Source organism: Orbicella franksi, chromosome 5 (assembly GCF_964199315.1).
Source record: "Orbicella franksi chromosome 5, jaOrbFran1.1, whole genome shotgun sequence".
Taxonomy (NCBI): domain Eukaryota; kingdom Metazoa; phylum Cnidaria; class Anthozoa; order Scleractinia; family Merulinidae; genus Orbicella; species Orbicella franksi.
In genome coordinates, this window is record NC_138149.1 from 16,151,475 (window position 1) to 16,176,259 (window position 24,785).

The 24,785-nt window shown below is 39.8% G+C and overlaps 1 protein-coding gene across 1 annotated transcript; it reads left to right on the top strand.

Moving 5' to 3' along the window:
- The first annotated feature begins 4,182 nt into the window (after window positions 1–4,182).
- On the top strand, window positions 4,183–14,477 carry LOC145486345 (solute carrier family 23 member 2-like). Its single transcript, XM_081464987.1, has 12 exons — window positions 4,183–4,343; window positions 6,937–7,056; window positions 7,633–7,790; window positions 8,557–8,648; window positions 8,951–9,018; window positions 9,512–9,668; window positions 10,222–10,246; window positions 10,532–10,655; window positions 11,129–11,285; window positions 11,407–11,660; window positions 11,980–12,253; window positions 12,748–14,477. The coding sequence occupies exons 1-12, from the start codon at window positions 4,311–4,313 to the stop codon at window positions 13,065–13,067; spliced, it is 1,782 nt and encodes a 593-aa protein (XP_081321113.1). The 5' UTR covers window positions 4,183–4,310; the 3' UTR covers window positions 13,068–14,477.
- Window positions 14,478–24,785: the final 10,308 nt, after the last annotated feature.

Below are 24,785 nucleotides of genomic sequence, written 5' to 3' on the forward strand. Positions count from 1 at the left end.
GTTAACTGGAGATGCCCGTTGGCGAAACTTCAACGGTATATGTATGGAACTTTTCAAAACGATCTAATTAACCCTTTGAATACCAAACTTTCGCCAAAAAATGCCGTTTTAACCGTTTAGTCAGGTTTTTTAGCTGCCACGACGCTAAATAAGCCTAAGTTTTGTTAAAAAAAAAAAGCTTTTTTTACTAAAAGAAGAGATTTTTCGAGGATTAGGTACAAAATTGAGCAAAACTTCAATTCCGGGCATGCGCATAAGCCATTGACTGTTCTCAACTTCGTTTGTTGGCCCTTTCCTTTCTGTTTTTCTCGGCCCTTTTACACTGACTACCTTTTGCATTGTATGTTCTTTCTGGCTGCAGTGAAAAGTTGGATGTTAATTACGGGCGAAGCCTGGAAATGGAACTTGATCAATCATAGGCGTTGTGGACCATTTTACGACCGTTTTTGCACCAAAACTGATAACGCTGTTTTTCGATTTGCGACGTCGGAGTGTCGTCGATATCTAAACCTGACCATTGTGCGGAAAGGGCTAGCCTACCACTACTATCTGCTTATCAAGAATATCTGATGATATTTAAATTGATGACGTCACAAGTGGTACAAAGAGCACGACCATTAATTACGTATATATGCGTAGTTGGTATTCAAAGGGTTAACCTTTACTCAGTCCAGTCCAGTTTCAAAATCATCTTAGGTTATGCGGTCGTTATGGTAACCAAAGTACTCACCTTCATGCGCGATGGCAGTTAAGGTTCCAGGAACCTCGGAAAATAGAATGGGAGAAAAGAGCCAAAAATGAATTAAAATTATCGCATTCACCGCCTCCCCGCTTTCAAAAGGCCACAATTGGGAAAGCTGATGCAGCAAATGGGTTTGCCATTGTTTGCCACACAACTGAATCTTACCATCCTGGTATACCACTGTGACTGTAGGCCGTGTTGCCTTTGCCATCTTAATTTTATGCTTTTTGCAACTCATCCTGGCTCTCTCTTGTTCATGTAGAATTGAGCTGCGGACGCAGTTCCCTCTTTCAGGACAAACGATCATTATTTTGATAGACCATAAACCATTTGTAAACCTTTGGAAGTGTCATCAATTTTATGCGACACGCTTTGCTTTTACCCCAAGCCTGGAGCCCGTGTCCGACGGCCATCATGGCAGTTATCAGTGGTCGAACGTCCTCAACGACAAATTTTAACTTACGATTGGTCTTCCAGTTCCTTAACTAATGTCAAAACTTCTTTACAACTGAAATTTCAATCAAAGCTAAATTAAAAAAAAAAAAAAGAAAAAGAAAAAACAAGATACCAAGGAAATTGTTCTAAGAATGTGAATCTTGGGCACCAAGCACCAGGATGTGAGGCAGAATCAAGCCTGACAATCCAACGTGGAACAAGAGAATGGAAGTCATACTCAGTGTACTGCACATTCGAGATTCCCAATGAACAGCAATGTTCAAGCCGAGGACAACTAAAACAGAAAGCAATGAAGTGCCAGACATATCGCCCAAGTCACTCGGTCTCCTTCGTTGATCGATTGTCTTCCAATGGTTTCATCTTTTAGCGCTCTAAGAAGAGAGCCTGAGAGACTCCGAGAACGGTGAACGATAAAAATGCTCTTACTCGAAGTCAAGGTAGAGGACAGAGTTGATTTCCGTTGTAAATATCAAGCCCTTTTAATGGTAGAATCCATTGTCATCGTGACATTGTACAAAAGATCAACCCTTTCTTGCGGAAATTGAAGATGACTTGAAGTATGTTACAGTCAAACCAAGTGCATGAAGCGTATCCCTCAAGGATTACATTAATGAATTGATTATTTGAATATTGAACCCGCTAGTCGTTTCAAGAATGCAATAATGAATTGCTTATTTGAATATTGAACTCGCTAGTCATTTCAAAAATCAATATTAAATTTATTTTTTTTAACATTAAACTTATTAGCTGTATTCTTGGAACGACTAGAGAGTTCAATATTCAAATAATCAAATCATTATTGCATTCTTGAAACGACTAGCGGGTTCAATATTCAAATAATCAATTCATTGATGTAATCTTGAGGGGTACGCTTCACTTGGTTTGACTGTAAACTTTTTTGAAATACATGTACCGTGGAATAAAAATTCCATGCATTCAGCGGGCTAATTTAACGGTTTGTTTGAAAGAAAGAATGAATGAAAGACTTTATTAAAGTGTCAAAGGGTATTTAGCTTTAGAAAAAACAACTAATTGGAGACAGTATTTGCATATTACAATATGTCTTAGTTGCATAAAATTAAAGTAATTGACAATTTAATAAAGAAATTAAAATAAATACAATAAATAAATAAATAAAATATGTGAACTTAGCATTCCTTTGTTTTCTTTGTGACACAGACTTCGTTTGTCTGGTCATTGTCTAGTTCCGTGCATTCCTTTTACAAAACTCTTTCCAATAGCTCACTTGGGAATTCAGACGAGGGTTAGATTATTTCAGTCAAAAGAAAACAGAAAATAGAATTTTAACTACTTCAGCTCATTTTGGAACCATCTTATGGTAAGAGATAGTCTTATTGCTCAGATTTTATGTTCACTGAGAGGAAAATCTTGTAAAAGCTTGGGTCGTCCTGTTCAGTCAAATACTAGTGTCCACACGCATTCACAGTCGCAGTCTCTTCAGCCGGTACACTGACTTCAAACCGACGGAATGGTGCCGGAGTTTCCTTCAGTTTTGATTACTGTGCACATGTCGTATGATCTTAATTGCAGTTTGGTTAAACACAGCGTCTACTATACGATAGGACAGAAAAAAAATAACGATTCCAAGCTTCAGTAATGCTTTGAAGAACATTTCCAGTCTTTGCCAGCACCAAATCAGCGTTTCTGACTGAAGTTTTCTTTGCAGAGAATCCACGCCTCGCTTGAAAGCTCATTCCTTTATTCCTGACGCAATGTGTCAAGTAACTAAAGCTAGCGAAAAAAATGTACGAATATGTATTTCTTAAGCAGGAGACTATGATCTGGATCATGGTCTGTTATCTAAAGACGATGAGATTGTACAGAATCTGGAACGCAAAATGCTAATGTAATTACACCACGCCATTGTTTGCGTTTAAAAATATTAGAGACATAAAATCCGCTTGACAAACTCGGGAAAGTTTAGTGCGTCTGACTGTGCGTCTAAAGGCGGCTGTAAGGTGGCTGACGATTCGGATTATATGGAGGGATTATGCGTTTTAGCACAAACTATCAAAACTGTTGACATGTGCTCCAGTAAGAGAACGAGGAGCCATTATGGGACAATACAGATAGACTGTTTGTGAATATAAACAAGGGCCGCAGACCGTGCGAATTTTAAATGCCTCTGCATCGGAAAGTGCGTCTTAGTAGTCTTACTACGAAGACGAGCACAACACGGATTATTAATCCAGATGGGAGATCTGCCTTTGGTGCATTGACGGCTAAGTTGGGTCTAATGATTCGCTCCGTCTTTTCACTGGAAGCATCGAATCGTCGGGGCTACGAATTTTCACCACTGTTTCACGACTTGATAAGTAAAAACCATACATAAATACCTGAATTTTTCCGAGTTAGCTTAAAAAGGCTCTCATACATGCCGCATCTTTTTTTTTTTTTTTTTTTTTTGACCAGCACCATCCTCCGCCAACACCACACCCTCACCCCCCATGAGGCCCCATTCCCACCCCGCACTCCATGTGATATATGGAATGCTGACGCCAGATAATATAATTACGTTTACCAAAAAGAACAATCGATTTAATGGAGCAGTTGGACAGGACCCTCCGTGGTAGCCCTTTTGATCAATCCAGCCCTTAAGAGCCCTTAAGTCTGTAAAGGATCTCTGGTGAGGGAAATGTTACGCATCAAGTCGCAAGGAAGCAGATTACGATAAAACGGATGTATTATCGTCGTAGGAATTTCTTTTGCAGACGTCTGATATCGCTGCTATTAACCGGGTAGTAAAATATATCTAACCAGATTAACTACGCCTAACTATTAAAAAGACACCTCGATGGAGTTGTCAAATCTTTATTGACATAAGCAGCTACAAAACGGCAACGAGAATTTGAATTCAATTTAACTTTGTTTGCACTTCGTGTTGATTAAACAAGTTTAGCGCTGATTTATTGCTATGCGTTCATTTGTTTTGTTTATTCTCTTGACAAATACAGCTTTGAATATTAACTAGCAGTCAACCCGCTGCACGTATTTTAATAGTCGCTGCTGATTTCATTGCAGCTCTGTACGCGGTAAAGCAGCTGTTTGCTACAGATCAGCGAACAAAGTATTGCCAAAGAGGTGAAAGCACATGGCACCGACTGGTAAACAGGAGCCGATTGAGGTGAGTCAATTGATATTTTAACACCAAACACAACAAATTGTGTAGTTCAATTCACGTTCAGCTTGCAAGCGGTTGGGTTTCAGCCTAACAGCACAGGACAAGGAGCTTTGAAAAAAAGCTTATCGCACAGTTCTGGAGCATATAAACATAAGCAGTTTTTCTTAGTGATCGTCTATTAACGCTTCCCGCAGTGAACTCGTCATAGCAACCTAACAATGTCCTTCTTAATTCTAATAATCTAAACACAAATTCACAAATCACCTTGTTGACAGCCCCTTCCATTCACTATTTACTTAATTAGCTGGCGAAATTGCGCGTTTTGTGCCATTTTGACGGCATTTAGAGTTAGGATTTTCGAGCACATTCAGTATGTTGTTCTCATCCCGCTTGCTAGTGTGCAATGACAACCAACTACTCCCCCTCCAATCTATTTTTCTACATAATTTTTAAAAAAGCCGTGACATTGTCAGTCAGGAGGAGCTATTCATGAATGCAGAAAAGGAAGCCTTTTTTCGCTTGAATGGCTGAATAATACTTTAGGCCGAGAGAACTTTTCGTTTACATTGGTTTACATAAACAATCATTAACATTGGCCCGAGAAGAGAGGGAACAGGATGACCCCCGGGTTAAGCGTTGCCTTTTTCTTTGTTTTCGCATAACTTGGGTGGGCGTTATTTGCCTAAAAGGGGCATATAGAGCATTTCTAAGAAAAACCCGAGTTAGTCCCGGGTCGCACTAGAGCGAATTCAAATATGCCCAATTTTTGGCGAGGAAGAAAATTGGCAAAAAGTTCGCAAGTCCCAATTAGACCAACATGTTTGAACCAAAACGTTCCTGATTGAAACATACGTCACAAGATCTATATTTCTCAATTAAGTATTTTATTAGATTCCATGCGAGAGTTTAACTCTTCACAGATTTTTCTCCACGCTGCATGTTCTTGACTCTCCGCTCTCCAGCAACTCATGATTTTGGAACCATAATTGGGCGAGCAGATTTTGCTCGGCTTGCGTTTGTGTTGCGCCACTTGCGTTCGAAGAAGATTGTCTCGCCAGCAGCCGAATCCAGGGTGCGAGTCATAAGAATTTGAATAAAAACGCTGCTCATATTCCTCGTTTGCATTGAAATAACTGTAAAAAGCGTCAGACTGACCGGGTAAAAAATTATTTTGACCCGCCACCGCACGCGCTAAACTGGACTAGCCGTCAAAGTTATTTTCTCGCCGTAATTTTATCCGGACATATTTTAAAAAATATGACAGTTAAATGGTTAAAAAAAAAGAACAAAATTGTTTGCTTTGCCAAAATTTGGAAGCCTCCGAGGCAGCGCTTTGGCTTCTTTGAAGATTGGCGAAATTTTGGCAATCTGTAAAAAATTGGCAACTTTTTGAAACTGGGGGTCGCACTTTTTTTACCCTACTTGGTGACAGATTTATTACTTATACAAACAAAATTGGCTCAAACTGGCTCTAGTGCAGCCCGGCCCTAATGCAAGATACGTGATGACGTTTGGTACTTTCCAAGGTTAAATTTTTAACACCTCACGGACAACGGGAGATTTTCTAGTGAATCACTAGTGCCTCTCCCTCCCTCCTCCCCCTCCCCCCCCCCCGCCCCTTTTCCCCACTTTATTGTCCCCAGAGAAAATGTAGACATGCTCCCTGGAGCAAGTTGCAGGGTAAGATCCTGCAGCTTTTGAATTTGTACATATGCTTGGCCGGGTCAGTCTTGAACAAGCCAGACAATAAATAATTATCCCAACATTGCTTTTCTTAGGCGCGTCCAACGAATCTGTTTCTTTAAAACTTAAAGGAGAGGAAACCCTGGGGCACTCACCCTGGGTAATCTAACCCCTACACGCATTCAGTTTTTCTGCAGGGATTAATAGGTTGTGTTTGATTCCTTCCTTTAGTGTGTAGGTTATGCCCTGCGATCATCTTGATGCCCCGTGCACACTGCGGCAGAAAAAAAGCAGTTTATTTACACGGTCAGACCTACCGTCCACACTTATCCGTCACGAAAACGGAACTTTTCAAAAACGCTCTTCAAACCGGAGGAATTTGAACACGCCGGCTTTGCGTTTTCGTGTGGACGGCAACAATTTTAAAACGAAACTTTATGAAAACGATGACGTCACGACAATTATGTAATTTCCTTGTCCGAGTTTTCCTCAAAAAATGATCAGTGATTGTTGCGTTTTTAAATTCTTCCGGCGTAATGTGGACAGATCGGAAACATTTGGTGCGTTTTCAGAGCCGGTGAAACCCCCATTTTCGAATTCCTCCGGCGTGGGACTGTGGTAAAATGAATTTTCATGTCTGCTGCAGAGAACGTGCTGGGAAACAGGTTCCTCCTGGGAAAAAAAACAGTTGAAAAATTTGCTAGCAATTAGGAAATTGTTTTAGAAATGCTTATGTTTTGGTTACTTCTTGGCAATTTTAGTTCCTGTTGAATTATGATAAATTAGCTTGTTGTGCGATGCTCCTGTTTTTCAAGGAGTCCATCCACATAACGAAACCGTTACACAAGGGAAGGTGTTGACGAAAGTTTGGTAATTAGTCATCTCCTAATAGACTTTGAACCTGGGTTTGTAGATATCCGAGCCCCAGGCTGGCAGTCAACCACGGCCTGAAAACAAAAAGAAAGCTCTTGGCTTGTCTTACCTTATCGACGAGAACCCGCCATGGTACATCTGCTTATTATTGGGTTTCCAGGTAAGACTAACAAGTTATATTCCTTTTCATGAGAGATAATGTTAATTTAAAATTATTGCTTGGTTGGTTATCTCATTTAATTAACCTCAAGCCTAGAGCACTAATTTGATCTTGTTCATCTACGGTATCATTTTTGTGGTATCGTCATTTCACATCTTTTTTGACAACTCTTTGATGGCTTCAGTACGTTAATTGGCCATTTCCGAGTTGCCCTCTCTCTCCGTTTCAAAACAAGTCGTCCTGCGAAACCTTTCATGAGGAAAAAAGTTTGCTTTACTTTAAAATGAACCTGTAGGCGGAACACATTTTCATATGAATAGTTTCACGCGAAGAGTCGTTTTGAAGCAGAGGCAAAAGCCAAAAATGACCTAGTGAGAGGTGTCCAATATAAGAACGCGAATGTGCACCTTGACAACATCGCATCTCATAGTGCTGCCTTTTGATTGTGTATTTGACACAACTGAATCATCAGAAAAATGCCGAAAAGTCCTAAAAAATATATCAAAAACTTTGTCAAGTGGTAACCGGAGGAGATGTTGACTGCACTAATTGCAAACCTAACGTTTTCCATTTTAGCATTTCCTGACCATGTTAGGTGGAACATTGGCAATTCCTTTCCTTCTGAGTGGTCCGATGCGTTTTGCGAACAACACACTTGTCATCAGTGAAGTACTGAGTACAATATACTTTGTGTCTGGTCTTGTTACCCTGCTACAGACGACTTTAGGAATCAGGTGAGCTGTCTGAGTGGATTCCATTAAAATGAGAAACGACTTAATGAGAAAGGTGAACTCAGTATAATTTGTGCAAAATATCTTTTGAGCATTAAACATTGCAGCAGTTGAACAAAATATATCTTGTTACATTGTTATTTGTTACATCATAAATTGCTTCAATCGCAAAGGGATAAGTATTATGAAACAATTCATAATTACCGCATGCACGCAATTAAATAAAAATAACTAAGAAAAACTTAAAGGAGAAATATTAAATTTTCTCTAAATAGCGATATATTATAGTCAAACCGCATGTAATTTAGATTTATGGATAAAAAAGTGGGGATTGCCTAGCTCACCTAAGAGAAAATAACCATTATTTACCTGTCGAGATTAGCTTAATGGTTAGCCGGCTTTTAGGAATTGGGTTATAGTTTAGGGTAAGGTCAAAGTTGATACATATCTTTTAGAGCATTGCATTAGGGTTTCAGGATGGATTAATCTACAATCTACTGCCTGCATTTTACACTCACCGTGGTTTGCTTAGACATTTTCTCATATTTATTGGTTTTACAAATTGCACCTATTACACCAACGTTTTTTAGTATTTGACTATCCATTCCCCAAAGATTCGTATTCTTGAATAAATCTCGGCGATGCTAACTTCATTTTGCATTTAACTCATCACTGGATAACTCTCATGGTCGTGCTAGCTTTAAAGTCTGGAACATGCGTCAGGTGTATAACTGTTTAAAGAGTTGATAACGTTGGTATTTACTTGCAGACTTCCAATCGTTCAAGGAGGAACCTTTGGCTTCATTACTCCGACATTTGCCATCTTGTCTCTACCACAGTGGGAATGTCCCATTTCCAAAGGTAATGTTTAAACCGCAAGAATATCACTGTAAGAAAGGTTTGGTCGTGTTTTGATTCTAAACAGTACTTCCTTCAGTTTCAACTTAGGTTGTTTGCCAGTGGAATAAATCAGTGATCTTTCTAACGATCTACGTTCACGAGATGTCATAGTCCATTGAATGAATGGGAAATTCTGAAATCTTTTAATTACAGGTTATGAATGAGGATGAAAGTTTTGCCTAATAATTTCCATATTGCGTGATAAACACTGTTCCTAACACGTGTTCTTTTAGATACTTACATATAGTGTTTCATTTCCAAAGCATCTTGTAACTCGACGGAAAGCCTACTCATCGACAGCGATGAGATTTGGAAACCTCGCATGAGAGAGGTAAGGTCTACAACAGGGGTGTGATTGATTGATTAATTGATTGATTGACTGACTGACTGACTGACTGACTGACTGACTGACTAACTGACTGACTGAATGAATGAATGATTGACTGACTGATTAACTGACTGACTGATTGATTGATTGATTGATTGATTGATTGATTGATTAACTGATTGACTGATTGACTGCGTATGGTAATTTGCAAATGATATTGACGTCTATTTCTTCCATAAAGGCACGATTACGTATTTCCCGTACCCAAATTCGGCCATAGATCCGGCCATATCAGGTCAGTGATTCGATATCGCAGAATATCAGGACAGTAGACACGGCTTCTGATTGGGTAATGGCGGATAAGGGCAAGCTACTGGCACGAACCATCCCATCCGAATCTATTTTTCAGCTTCTACCGATCGATTCATACATAAATGAATCATTTGATCGATTGATTGGATCCCTGTATCGTTGATTTTTTTCTTTGCTATATTAGATTCAAGGCGCCATAATGATCTCGTCGCTGTTCCAAATCGTAATCGGTCTCACTGGTCTTGTTGGCGTTCTTCTTCGCTTCATTGGACCGCTGACCATAGCACCTACAATCACTTTGGTAGGCGTGGCACTCTTTAGAGTAGCAGCGGATCACGCAGGTAAATACGACTTTTTGTCAGACTTAAAGAGCAAGGGTTCGCTTGCGGCTAAGAAATGCCCACAGAGACGACAATTGTGAAAGACGTAAACCTGTATAGCTACCAACAAAACAATGCACATTCCGTGGCTTTGAACTTACCCTAGTGACGCCATTTTCAGCCACATCCCTCAAGTGTACCATTTTCACATTTTTTGTCAGAATTCTGTCAGGTTGGAGGACTTGGCTCGTAAGGAAAACTCGTTTTCGGAGTGAAGCCAGAAGGACTTCCATGTTAAAATAACTGATATAACACTATCACTGATGTAAGCGATATATCTTACTCATATATAAAGGCTCGTATTTATCATCGTATATCTCAACTCTGTGTCAAGCCATCTAGTAGTTCATCAACCAAGGCATGCAAGACACGACTCTGCACACACAGTAACGCGACTTACGGTGTCTCAGATTGCAGGTGGTAATGTTTGTTTTTCAATATACGTTGAAATGGGAGCAGTGGAACTGGATAAAGGATTAGGTAAATGTTGATGGTTCTTCTTTTATATTCACAGGAAATCACTGGGGAATTTCAATGACGTAAGTGGTTCAGTTTATTTCCGTATTCTCTTCCTTTAATCTCACAATGGTTAACTCTTTGTCTTCATACCCCAGCATTTCTCTAGTTGCATGTGGCAAAATAACTTGTAATTATGGTTTTTAAACCACTAAAACGTTTACTTAGCTCAAGTGCAAGGGACTTTTGGATAAGTTATTTACCCGACCATGATCGACATTGCATGCAATACGGTCTTTAATACGATGATGACGATGATGATCAATATTGTAATTTGTCTACATTGTATGTGCCTTTTTGTGTTTCAGTACTATCGTCCTAATAGCGTTGTTTTCGCAATACCTAACCAATGTCAAGATTCCTGTGCCTGCATACAGCGGAGGACGGGGAGGTCTTTACGTTGGCCGCTTTCCATTGTTCAGAATATTTCCAGTGAGTATTGATCACTATTAAATACTGGGTATTTCTGCTAACGGTATGGGTATGTGTGGGTATGTGTGGTTCCCGAATTTTAATTTGTGCACACTATTAGAGTAATTTTATGAAAGTGTTGTCGAGTACAGAATGGAGGCCAGGATAACTAATATTTATAATACAACCAAGAAATTTTGGGGATTTGTGACTTTACTAAGAGTTTTCAAAGTTGTAATAATTTTTACACATTACGATCAAGGTAAAACGATGTAAACTTAAAAACTCTAGATTTCTGTACTACATGTTGCAGAGGAAGAAAACCAATTAGTCTGTTATAATATTTATAACACTGACTACCTGGGAATAAGGCAAATTGTCATGTCTATCTTTACCGGTTCGCGCAATTCAATTTATCATCTATTTATTCGCGAAAAATGTACAACTCGTTTCCTGTGTTTTTTTTGTTTTGTTTTTTTTTGTTTTTCACACAGATCATCCTGGCGATCGCAGTATCATGGGTAATTTGTGCCGTCATCACTGTAGCGGGAGGTTTTCCTTCTGATTCCAGCATTCCTCAGTACATGGCGAGAACTGACGCAAGGACTAATGTGCTAAAAGAAGCTAAATGGTTCAGGTTTCCGTATCCAGGTAGGTCAATAGATAACTTTGTTTTATTTCATGCTGATGAGGTTGCTTACGTTTCTAGTACTGTAATTGCTTTCCTCTCCATACCAAACTGCTATTCAATGATATACTGGTCGTTTACCAGGTCAGTGGGGAATGCCTACTGTAAGCGCCCCCGGGGTGTTTGGGATGCTTGCAGGGGTGTTGGCCTCCATTATTGAATCTGTGGGAGACTACTACGCCTGCGCAAGATTATCAGGAGCGCCACCGCCCCCAAAACACGCTATCAACCGTGGAATTGCGTGGGAAGGAATTGGATGTCTTTTGGCGGGAGCATTTGGTACCGGAAATGGAACAACTTCGTACAGTGAGAACATTGGAGCCATCGGGATCACAAAAGTAACCACGTTGTCTTTTTCTGTTGTTATGAAAAGTGTGAGCCGATTCGATTCCATTTGAAGTTGTGAAATCAAAGGGCGTATGGCTACTTTGGTGCAAAGTTATCATAAATTCAGTGATATATATTTTATAAACTATAAAATGTTTGAAAGACTAGATAGCTATTTTATTTCATGATGGGCATGTTGGATAGGATGAGATCATAAATAGACTGATAGCAGCTACCAGAAGAGCTCTTGGCGTTTTGAGTTGAGTTGGATGGAGTGAGCAAATATTCGTTTCAAAGACACCTAACGTGTACTTTATTGGTCCTTCTCAGGTTGGAAGCCGTCGTGTCGTCCAGTGGGGTGCAATGGTTGTAATGGCTATCGGTGTTGTTGGTAAAATTGGCGCGGTTTTCGTCAGCATTCCAGATCCCATTGTTGGTGGAGTTTTCATGGTCATGTTTGGAATGATCGCTGCAGTTGGCATCTCAAATCTACAATTTGCTGACATGAATTCCTCCAGAAACTTGTTCATCGTTGGATTTTCCATTGTGTTTGGATTAGCTCTGCCACATTACATGGAAAATCATCCTAACGCAATTGAAACAGGTACGCGATTAATCATGGTTCTGCTGTATCAGCTGGCAAGTCAACGTTACCTGTTATGAACTATGGTTATGAATGACAAATCAATGTATACGTTGAACTCTGTTTTAGACCTAAGCAGCTAAGGTTTCCAGCATTAGCCTGCTGTCAGGGTTAACAGATACAAGTCCACCGATCAGGTTGAAACGTGAACTGTTTGAATAAGCGTGTAATGGTCCTTATAAGCAGGATACACAAGACTGTTTTAAATGTCATGTAACTGAAGGAACAATATTGTCCAAGATATGCTTCACTCTTCATGCTAGATTTCAAAAGATATATTGTAAAGAATTTTAAAACCCTGACCATTACAGAATAGTTGCGCAGTCTCTTTGACAGGAGTATTATGCAGTTTTAGACATGACAAACTCTGATGCTGTGTAAAGGCAACCGATCAAGATTTATAACTTGGTGATTTCTTAATTCCTTCTAAGGCACTAACGTCAATATTTTAATAGGTGTTTCTGAAATTGACCAGATAGTGACGGTCCTCTTGAAAACAAGCATGGCAGTGGGTTGCTTTGTTGCACTGATTCTGGACAACACCATTCCGGGTACCATTGAGGAACGCGGGCTCAAGGCTTGGAGGCAACATCTTTCAGTTGGCGATGATGAACAGTTTCAAACAGCTTCTATTAAAGTCTATGATCTGCCGTTTTGTTTCCGACGCCTTGGTAACCTCAAAGTAGCCAGGTATTTGCCCTTCCTGCCGTACAACGGTCACCAGCAAGAGACCAGACGAAATGTGGAAATGCAAAACTTTAGCTCTAAGCTGTAGAATAACATTAATCAGTGTAGACTGGAGTCGCCTGCATAGCAAATGTTCTCATGGAAGCGAAGAGGTTTCCGCATTCTGGCCGATCGTTTTGCTCTCGACTCAGTTTGCGTAGCCATAATGTGAAAAACTCTTCGCTCGTAGAGAGACGCTTGTTACCTTGTTTAAGACTGAAGGGAAATGTTTCCTTGAAGTCGCTGATACAATTATTGATAAAGGATAGCGAGAAACAGGATTTTTGTCATGAGGCCAAATTTTCGATGTCAACTTTCGTGTGGTATGATCGATGTTGGGTGCCATTTTGTCCCTAAAGCTTTTCTTATAAAAATGTTTACTTTTCCCGGCATAGCATATTTGAGTGCCACGTGTACGGCATCATACTGCAATTATCATCATATGGTCATCATCATGTGCACTGAAGGTAGTTCGTTAATTGATTTCAACCAATACTTGATAAAAACTAATATTAAATCATTTTGATTATCATTATCATTATCATTATCATAAGATCTTTAATATTCCCAATTCTGTCCCAAGGTAATCCCTGTCAGATTATTTTCAGAGCACTCCCAGCTCGGTAATCCTAGGAGGGTCTACAAGTAGACTCACATGGACAGTCCAATCTATTTTACTATCTGCGCAACACGCGAGGGAATATTGGATACCGTATCTAAAATAACTTGAAAGGAATTTACCTTAGGAATACAGCCTTTATGGATGAGAAATTTTCTCTTACTCTTCATCCTCTCTTGCTTACATTACTTGTATTACAGAGAAATAATGTAAACTGAAGTTATAGCAAACTGAGCTTGTTAGGAATTCCAGCTTGTGGATGACTACTAGGCTATTTACATGACGTGGCGGATGAGGTGAATTTGAAACTGCTTTTATGTTCAGTTTTACTTTACAGATAAAAAACAAACCTGCATAAGAGTAAAAGGAACCGAGTCAAAATAACTGAATGGACCGGCACGTCAATATAACAAAAAGTTTAAAATTATTCGGTAGCATGTAACTATTTTGCAAAAGGATTCTCTCTTGCACGACTCTGTTGCAGGCATACTAAACATAAGATACCGAAACAGAGGGCAGTTTTTTTAGCTGTCATAAGTGGGGAAACTATTTGTCTCGTTAACTTGTGTGACCTTCCAGCCCCAGCCGATGTGACGGAGATATTTCGTCACATGACGTTGACAACACAAGTTCACGTGATTAATAGATCCCCACCATCAACAATCACTTGGCTGTGACAGCTACAAAACTGCGGTCTCTTTTTGTGTAACTTGTATTTAGCGTGTAAGCATTTGTGCTTGCCAATGTATTTACATTAAATTACTGCTGCAATGTTTGTGATATATTTAATTGTTAGTTCGTGAGAGCGTTACTTCTTCAAATAAAAGTCAATGAACATGAGTAATGTACGTTTTAAGCGGGTGTTTGGTTATGGAAGTAAGGCGATTCCAGAGCAGGACCCAGCCATACCGACTTCTAGTTTAATATATTAGTCTACAGACCTTCGTTATTTGTAAAGGACATGTTGACAGTTAGAACGCAGTTTTAACATAAAAGTAGAAAATGGATCCCCAATTAATACGCTGGAAACAGCCTTGATGAAAACAAAAAGCTTTCTAAGCTTCAAAATTGGTTTAGTCATTCACGCTTTCAAGTAACTGATACCAATGACCTGGCAACCTACATTGTAACATTTCCCAACATCTTGCGGTTGTGGCCACATGCAGGGAGCGGTGCCATGAATTCAGTCCCAAGAAACTGCATCACAGGTACAGTTCAGCCAAAAGGAGCAGCACTGTGCTCAGCAGCAACTTCAAAAAACGAGAGCGACGGAAAATTCAAGTGTCCTTGGACAATCTGTTCCCCTTGTGAATGGAAAAAGGGACAGAGGGTGGGATTGCAATCGCAATCGTGAATATTATCTGGCCAGCCTTTCTGGACTATAGGAGAATTCTTTCCCAATTAGAGCCACGGGAAATGGAAAAACGTCTCGATGTGGCCCACAAGCTCTAGAGAGTTGACTTTTTGAGACACTTTTGACAAAACGCCGTTTCAAGAGGGTGCGCTCGGTTAAGGATATAAAGGATGTACAGGCCAGAGCCTTTCTTGTACCCAACTTCGAGTTAGTAACTCTGAAATATGAAATCGGATGAAATTTGAAATTTAGCCAAACACTGAACGGTACCATTGAGGCCTAATAAGCCCTCTACATCAGTGGGACGCGGCAATGGCAAGTATGTCAGGTGAACATTTACGCCCAATTTAGTTGCGTAGTGGCCTGGGCACAGTTCAAGTTGCAACCCCACTCTAAAAATACCGCTGAAGAAAAGCAACAACGTCAAAAGACAGCTTCCTCTTATGTATCCCTAAAACCAGCCACCACAAAATCATCTGTAACCGAACTCGGTGCCACTGCGACCCTCGATCTATTCATGAATCGCCATTGAAAGCCTTCAAGAGCGAAACTTATACCAAACGGCATTCTACATCACTGATAACGACCAAAAGTTAGTGGTAAGATAACAAGACTCCTCGTTAAACTTCATGTGCCAAAACCCATTTTTCTTCCGTCAAGGACTGAAAATACTTAAAGGCCATGTAGAAGATTAGCTCGATATCCTCTATAGTGATGAGTTTGGGATAGTTCTCCCCAAGAATTTTTTCCGATCTTTTTCTAGACAGACAACATAAAGGAGATACATGACCAGGCCTTGTGACCGGCTCGGTGCCTTCAGAACTGTACAGCTCATCAAGGCTTTCTTTGATATTAGCGCGACGCGACTTCCCCTAGCTGACCTTGTTGGGGAGCCTGCTGTACTGGCTTTGCTGATTCGTTGAACCTTTCGTGGTACTCGCTCTTAAGAAGACCAAAGCCCTCGTCGACGATATCAGTAATTACACATTTCGATGACCTGGTCTTTGGCAATCTTAAGAGTTAGAAATCACGTCTTGGAAGCCACTGGTATCGTCTGATCAGAGAGTGACTCTTTGATTTTGACTAAGCCTATTCCTTTGCATGCCGTTTTTCCCAGCATTGGACGGCAACGTTTGTCCTCCAGCAAAGGACTCAGTAAGATATGTAACGGATCCAGTCACCACTTGGATCTTTACCACCCTTCCCAAATTAAACTGAAATGCTCCCTTTCATAAGACACAACTGACGACTCCACTAGTCTAACGTCTTTAAAGTTGTACTCACCAGTTGTCTTAGTACAGATTCGGAGCCGGTAAAACATTTATAAAAGTCTCTTACGCTTCTCTCGTGCGTAGAATCGAGGTTGTCACTTACTGAGCAAATAAATGTTTCTTTGTATTGAGTAATAAGGGAGATCAATAACAGTAGGGGCCCTAAGGTTTGTAAGTATCACAAAACGTATTGCTTCAAGTGGGACAAAAACCCGGAGGACATTACGTGTAAGTGTTACTTCTGAGGTATATTCACAGTTAACACGTTTGCTAAGCTCCAAAGACCTGTAGTCTTCTGTTGCGTCTGCTCCGCTGGATAAAGCGAAAAAAAGTTTCCAGTACCAATAGTATAGCTACAACGTTCCGGTTGCCTTTCCAAAACTATCAATTGATTAATCTCCCTCATTCTGTGACGTATTGCGCTAAAGTCCTGTTTGCAAAATTAAAGGGTTTATTTACGTGATCACCTAACGGACTAAAGTTGCTGCCTTTGAACTGAGCTCTTAGGCCAAGATGTTTGCCAAGCTCTTAGGAGCTTACGGTTTTCCAGAACCCAAAACCTGTCAGCTTTCCACACTGCTGCAAGAGTATTTTCACAGTGTACGTACGGCGTCCTTCGAATTGTTTTCCAGTCTCATCACTCATTACTGAGTGCAAAGAGATAAGGCTCAAGAGCTGAATTCGTCACGCGAACAGACCTTATCATGGCAGCCTTTATTTTATATGATACACCTTTTTATGACCTTTTATACAGACAGAGGATATTACACGGTGGCGAGAAGATATAAATTTTATGTTCGAGTGGCAAGAAAAATAAGTGAGCGTAGCGAACGAGTGAGATATTGCTCTTGTCACGCGAACATAAAATTCATATCTTCGAGCTAATGTTCTTATTATTATTTAGACATACTGATGACGGCGATTTTGATGATTTTCCAAAGATTTCCGAAGATTCTTCAAAACTTGTCCGAAGGTCACACGAACGTTGCTAAACATTTTCCGAAAATTTCCGAAGATTACCGAAGATTACCGAAGACTTTCGAGGCAGATCCGAAAATGTTTCGATGATATACCAACGAAATTAATTACAATTTAAGAGACAAACTTGATATCAGTGAAATCATCGATATCTTCACTAGTGGGGATATGGAAAATACGCCATCCGAGTCCCGGATGTAGTTTAGTATGAATTTTACGAGTGGTGTATTTTCCAGTAAAACACTCGCGTCTTTATCATAAATAAGAATATGTTTTGTAAGAATATCGAGGCTGAAATTTCCGAAAGAATAATGTTATTTGAGAATAAACCAGAGGCTAGGATTTTGAAAAGAGTAGTATAATTTTTTATGGAAAATTTTGTAAACTGAATACAATACAATTATATGTTTACTTTGAACCGTATAAAATTCTTCACTTCTCTAAACGGCAAAACTAGCCAAATTAAGCAACAAAAGCAGCATTAGCCGTATGTTCGATGCTGATAACATTTCTGCAAGAAGTTAGGCACGTCATATCAGGTTTTAATGCCTGCAGGCTGGCTCCAAATGACATTAAGAAATACATTTGAAATCAGAAATGCCCTACGCTATAATCTAAAAATATTCACAAGAATATTTTCAGCCTAAAATCGGCAGAAATATGAAAATATTCAGCCTCGGTCGGAATGAAAAATAATACTCTTGTAAGAGTATAGCAGCAACAAATGGAAAAACTACAGGCGTGTATTGGTGGGATTAGGTCAGCATAATATAACCAGCACAAGTGATTAGTTCAGATGAAACTGGAACGTTTGACTGAACGTAATACAGGGGAGCAGGCATAGAAGAAACAATTAAAGTACCGGCTTTGCATTCTAAATCATGGTCATGCACTCGGCAACGATTTCCAGAGAATCTTATCGCATAAAAAATTAATTATGTTACTCTTTGGACCCCCTCGTGGACCCACTCGTGGACCCACTCATGTGGAAATACATTGCTAAGGTTACTGCAATCATTGCTGATTATCAGCATCTTACTGGGTATGCTATTCATAAACGGTCCAGGCTTATGCGAATAATAAGAGCAAAAGATCAATGAAAACAGGTCCTGAATGCATTGCAAATTCTGCGAGCCCTTTTTTATTGGCAAGGCTTGACTGCCAACATGATTACCTCGACCCTAGTAAATATTAAACTTTTGTAGAGATTATTCCGGTTAATGAAAAGAGAGAGCAACACTGGGGATTGTCTTTACCCTACTGCTGACATGGCCTATAGCAATTCAAACAGTTACAATCTCATGATAGCCGGTTATCAGTAACTAAGCCAAATATTTGAATTCTCAGCCCAAAATTCAATCCTAGAGAGCGCGCAATGATCTCTTCTACTCTAATTTATAACAAAATATAGATAAAAGACAATATTTATAGAGAAAGCCACAGCAGCCTTAGATGGTTTTCCCGGTTTTTCTACGGATCCTCAATCCTGGTCGAATTGGAATCAGTGGAGAAGAGAATTCTGGAGACTCAGTTTGGAATTGAAGTAATTAAAAAGAATTTCTTTGACTGCCAAATTGAGCTCGGACTGTGGCCCCGTCCAATTTCGTCAGCCCTCGAAAGTTCCTCACCCAATTATATGCAAATTGGACTATTACCACTACTAGTTTAGAACCTCCAAGTACCTGGAAAGAAGGGGATCATCTGTCTTCAAGTGTTGAATCAAAGTCTTGCGTGCTTCAATGGCCTTGAATGGCTTGTGTCACGACAGTAAAAGTTACAAGTTATGACACCCAAAAAGTACCCCACAAGAGAGATTCCCTTGTCTTACCTTCTCTTTCCACTCGGTGAGAGACGTTAAGAACCTCTGCTCGCAACCGCTCGATTTCCTATGGTGCATGCGCAAATACGTCAGCAGGTCGTATCTGTCAACGTGCTTTGTCATGCGAAACGTTTACACCCAATCAAATTGCTCACGAACAAACTGTTTTGGAATAATTTAAAACCTAAGCTTAAAACCTCGTCTATCAACCCTCACATCGTGTTCTTTTGACAATGAATAGTTTGTTAAGTTGAATTAAACAGTGATAAAATAAAATTACAATATTAAGAGAGGAAGCCACAGGAACCTTAACTGGTTTTCAAGCAGATCCTATATCCTGGTCAAATTGGAATTTGGAGTGACTGTGCAAACAGCAATAGATCAAAGATTGCCAGTTATTTATCGGACAAAGGTTTTGAATTTGATGAGTACGTGACGAACCCATGTCAGCGCAGTGTTGCCAATTCTAATCATTGGGCAATCATTGGGCAGCAGATATTGTCTGCAGTCTCGCAAACGGACAGCGTTTTGAATCCTCTCTGTCATGCGTAAGTTTTGACCGGTTAAAACCTGTAAAAAACCAGTATTTCTAATTAATGCATAGGATGCTACGTAGGCTAGCAAAGGTTCAGTTCCCTCTCATCTTTCACTGAGGACCTCATTGAGCAGGCGGAGAAGAGAATCTCTTCCTCGCAGGCTATTAAAAGAGACATCCAAAAGAGACATTACCAGCTGAAAGTAGTTAACTTTTGAATTTGAAATCACAAAGAAGACGATTCTCTCTCACATTCATTGGTTTTCAAATAACTGTAGATCGAGCGGAAGTCAGATCAAAGTCTAAATGCTGTTAAGAATCCACTTTTTGTCGGTCAGTTGTTTGTTATGCAAAACCCATATGACTTTCACGTGCTCGACTTCGCCCCCTGGGAGAAGAGAGACAAAGGAGAGAGAGAGCCTAGAATCGAGATTGTCAATTGTCACATGCTGAGCAAATAAATGTTTCTTTGTAGTATTGAGTAGTAAAGGAGATCAATAACAGTAAAAAGCCGCTAAAGTTTGCAAGTAACACAAAACGTATTGCTGTTAGGGACAAATACCCAAGTAGCGCACAGTACTGGTAAGTGTGACTTCCAAGGTATATTCCACAGTTGAGACGTTTGCTAAGTTCCAAAGACCTGTAATGGTTTTTCTGCTGTGTCTGCTTCGGTGGATAAAGCGAAATAGCCTGGAGACGGATTAGTGGGGCAGAGAGCGAATTTCCGTACCAGTGGTATTGGCGACAACCTTCCGTTTGCCTTTCCAAAATTATTTTAAACTGATTAATCTCCCTCATCGTCCCCGTGACGTATTGCGCTTTTTTTTACAAAATTAAAGCGTTCATTTACGCTATCACCTAAAGCTAAGCTGCTGGTGAGGCCAAAATATTTGGTAAGCCTTGAGGTGTTGACAATTCTCCCAGAGGTTTTAACCTCTTTTAAAAAACCTGTAGGCTTTTCACACTGCTGTCAGTATTTCCACAGTGTACGGCGTCCTTCGAATTCCAGTCTCACCGGAGGTAGTTCTTTCTCGTTACTGAATGCAATGAGGTAAGGCTCAAAAGCTCAATACGTCACGCGAACAGGCATTATCACGGAAGCCTTTATTTAATGCTGTTTAATGTGATAGAAACAACAAATGCACAAACTAGACTGCCACAAAGAGCCATGTCTTGGCGTGGTTAGGTCAGTATTGTATAACCGGCACAAGTGATCAGTTCAGACCTGACGGACGAACGTCAGACGAACGTTTGGCAGAACGTAATACAGGGGAACAGACATAGAAGAAACAAACAATGTACTGGCATGCGTTTTACAGTCAAACCAAGTGAAGCGTACCCCTCAAGATTATATTAATGAATTGATTATTTGAATATTGAACGCGCTAGTCGTTTCAAGAATGCAATAACGAATTGATTATTCGAATACTGAACTCGCTAGTCATTTCAAAAGTCAATATTAAATTGATTATTCTGAATATTAAACCCATTAGCCGCATTTTTGTAACGACTTTTAGGTTCAATTTTCCAATAATCAATTTATTACTGTATTCTTGAAACGACTAGCGGGTTTAATATTCAAATAATCAATTCATTAATGTAAACTCGAGGGGTACGCTTCACTTGGTTTGACTGTAAATCATGGCCTTTCACTCGGCAACGCATACTGAAGAATCGTGTCGGATTAAATTATGGCGTTACTCGTGGATTGTGATACCATCGCTGTGTCTGGGTCGCTATGTGATCTAGAGTATGTCACCAGGCAGTAATTAAAAGCCCTTAAAATGACTTCAGATTGCTGAGCCGCAGCTGGGAATATTTCGAAGGACAGCTTTCTTGTTGTTTTGTTGTTTCTTTATTATTATTATTTTCGGTCACCACTTGCCGTGAACAATCTACTTTATTGCCACCTTCTCTGCAATCCTTACTCGTTTGTGACACCTTGGAAGCCGCGGGGGTGCTCTCTTATATGGGCTATATAGGTATGTTTGGCCCCAAAGGGTTTGGTTTTGCAGCCGTAAGGTATCGAAATTGGCCATTTTAATCACAAATTGGGTATTATTTTTGCACTCGTCTTGAATTGGGTATGTCTTTTTCTTTTAGACGAGGCTACTTTTTGTCAACAACAGTACTTCACAATGTGTGTCTACTCTACAGTAACTGTGCCAGCCGCAACGGTCACAAATAGGGTATCGAATTTTTGGTTAGGTCATAAATAGGGTAGGGAAAATCGCAGATTTTGGTCATAAATAGGGTAAGGACTTTGGGAAGCGGGCCGCACACCCCCACCCAATTTTTCTGGGAGTACCTTCCCGGGCCCCAGAAGCATGCAGTTAGTTCTTTTTTAAAATTATGCGGTGTTAAGAGAATCAAATATCACTTGTAAGGCCGTACAATGGACAGCAAGCCGCAACATCATTATTTAAGAGAGAGTGCTAACACTTCTTCAGTTCGCATCGACGAAAATATGAATTCTCACGGGCTTATACAACCAATGCAAGGTGAAAGAATGTATGCAGTGATTGTGCCATGTAAATTTCAACCGCTGTCTCTGTAGCAGTCCTATGTATGAACAATAAAAACTTCGGTATTAACTAATTATGACTTGAGCAGAAGTTGAGCAACACTGATGTCCTTTCTCCCATCTCTCAAGAATCTCCAATGCACTTATAACCGTCGAGACAGTCCAATATATGCAAAACAGTTGAAGTAAACTGAAGTTATTTAATGGATTATCATCAAACTTCGATCCGGATATTCATGTCGGCCGAGTTATGAGTGTTTTTGCTATATTCAAGGTAGTATTTGAGGTGTTCTTATATAGAATTGCTGAAGAAATCCAATGTTTTGTGGTGGGTTTACCAAGCAGGGGACCTAGTGTTCTTTTGTACGCCCGCCTGCCTCATGGCGAATCTTTCAAATAAAATAAAATAAAATAAATAAAATAATATTAAACGCAGTGAGAAATTGCAGTTGATTTATTACGAAAGTATTAGAGAGATAGTGTGCTGAAAATTTGCCACGGATTCTGTCCCACGTTTGTTTTGTTCTTGAGCAATGCTCAGAAAATGATGTAGCGCTGTTTCATCTTTCTTTTTTTTATCAACGAAATTCCAGGCAAACGACAAGGCGAACGGCGTATTAATGGATTCCATATTCAAATATGAAATTCGGTCTTAGCAAACATAAGACCGTATTTTATTAAAGAACCAGTCCTTTAATACTGGTCACTGACCCAGGGAAGGATTAGTTAGTCTGCAACACAAATGCCAAAAAAAACCGCAAGTGATGGAGCCTCCCACGCTGCAGACGAGGAAGTTGCGAGGAGCGCACAGATCGTCTGCGTGGGAGGCTACCAGCGATGTTTCTACTGAGTCATTTTCGAAGTCTTCCAGTGTGGATTGCGGTCTAAAACAGTGGAGATAACATTTATTGAGGTATTGATATTTCTCCGTTGTTACATTGTACATTTATGTGAATAACTTTATTGGCACTTTCTTTGAACTAGTCTATGTATAGAATTTACCAGAAAAATCGGCAATTTTCCAAAGAGGCCTCAGGAGTTTTGTCCGTTAACAAGTTCAGTTCTTTCGTGTAATTATAAGCTCAGTTCTTTTATGTGAATTTGTATGGCCAAGCAATTAATTACCTAGCACCAAATAGCAATTGGTATTTGTCTTGTACGTATTCAAAACAATCAAATGTAATGCAGAATTAACTTACGTGCGTCACACAGTTAGCATGAGCTGCGGTTGAGAGGAAATTTGCCTTCCTGTTACTTATTTTTACGATTTGACCACAAATATACGTTTAAAGAACTGAATTTTGCGAAAATTGTCTGGTCTTAGTTAACAAAAGTTAATCCCAGAATTGGCACAACTGATTTTAATTTTGCATAGCAATAGTTTCCATGACAAAGCAACTGAAAAACAGTTTTACTTGTTTCTGTGCAACAAAGCAGAGCTATACATAGTACATAGCAACGTCTATTTGGGCTTACAGCAGAAGGACATTGTCAATTTTTTCAAATGGATACTCGGGAAGAAGAGCTGATTCACGTCTTTTTTTACATTTACCGCAGAAACTTCTGCTTTCTCCCATCTTGGCAACGTAGTTCGTTAATTATAGCACAGTATTAAATATCGGGTGGTTTATTGTTACGAAAAAAATTTTCGCGGGTAATTAATTTCGCGACTTTGGATTCTCGCGAAAATAAGTAACCACTGTGTTGCGAATGCCAAGACTCAACAGGCCGTTCTTCGCAAACTTCACAAGTTTATTTTAAGACCACAAGGTTCGCTTTCCTCTCTCGCTCTGACTGTGTACTTGTACTAAAAAGACTCAACACACGGCACTCCTTAAAACTTAGCGAAACCTAATTTGATTGGCTTACAACCTTTTCTAAACAGTTTCTTTGATCACGGAATATTACCTGACACGCAAACTTACATGTTTTGTCGATAAGATGAAACGCGTTTACAATCTGGTGCTAATTAACTGGTAATCATCGACTGAACTAATTGAGACTGTCAGGCACGTTCTTCCGATTTCTATTATTCCTAGATTCCCTGAATCACGCAACTAAAAAATGGGTTAAACTGTCACACAATTAAATTGGAACTTTCATGACACATACGCTTCTAGTGCTAGCACAGTAGCTTCGATCCTTCCTAGAGAAGTCGCCTGCCTCTTTCCCTCTGACATATTCAAGAAATATCGAAGCTATTATTATGAATCGTGATGGGTCAAGAACCATTGTCGGCTTTTAAAGCCAAGAGGTCTTTATTTACGTTATACCTGATTGCTTTTCATCGTACCTTGCAGCGCTATTTAGTTGTTATCATATCGGAGATTTCACATGATCTACACAAGTTACCACACACATAAGTATTTGAGCAGTGGGAGTCCGATAAGATTTGGCAATTTTAGGATGATGTATTAAGTAGACAGAAGATGTGGGGAATCATGGATTAAAAAGGAGAAGAGAAAATTTAAATTCAATTTGGCTGCTAATCACCCCCGCCGTTCCTTTAACTGTTGCGGTTTAAATAACTGTAAGGATATGATGTACGCGCCTCACTGTCGGAAACCTACGCCCCCGATGAAATGAATTGTGATGAAAGTCTCGAACTTACTTCTCACGGACATTACATATTTATACATAAATATTGAACGAGGTCGAGGGGTGAAA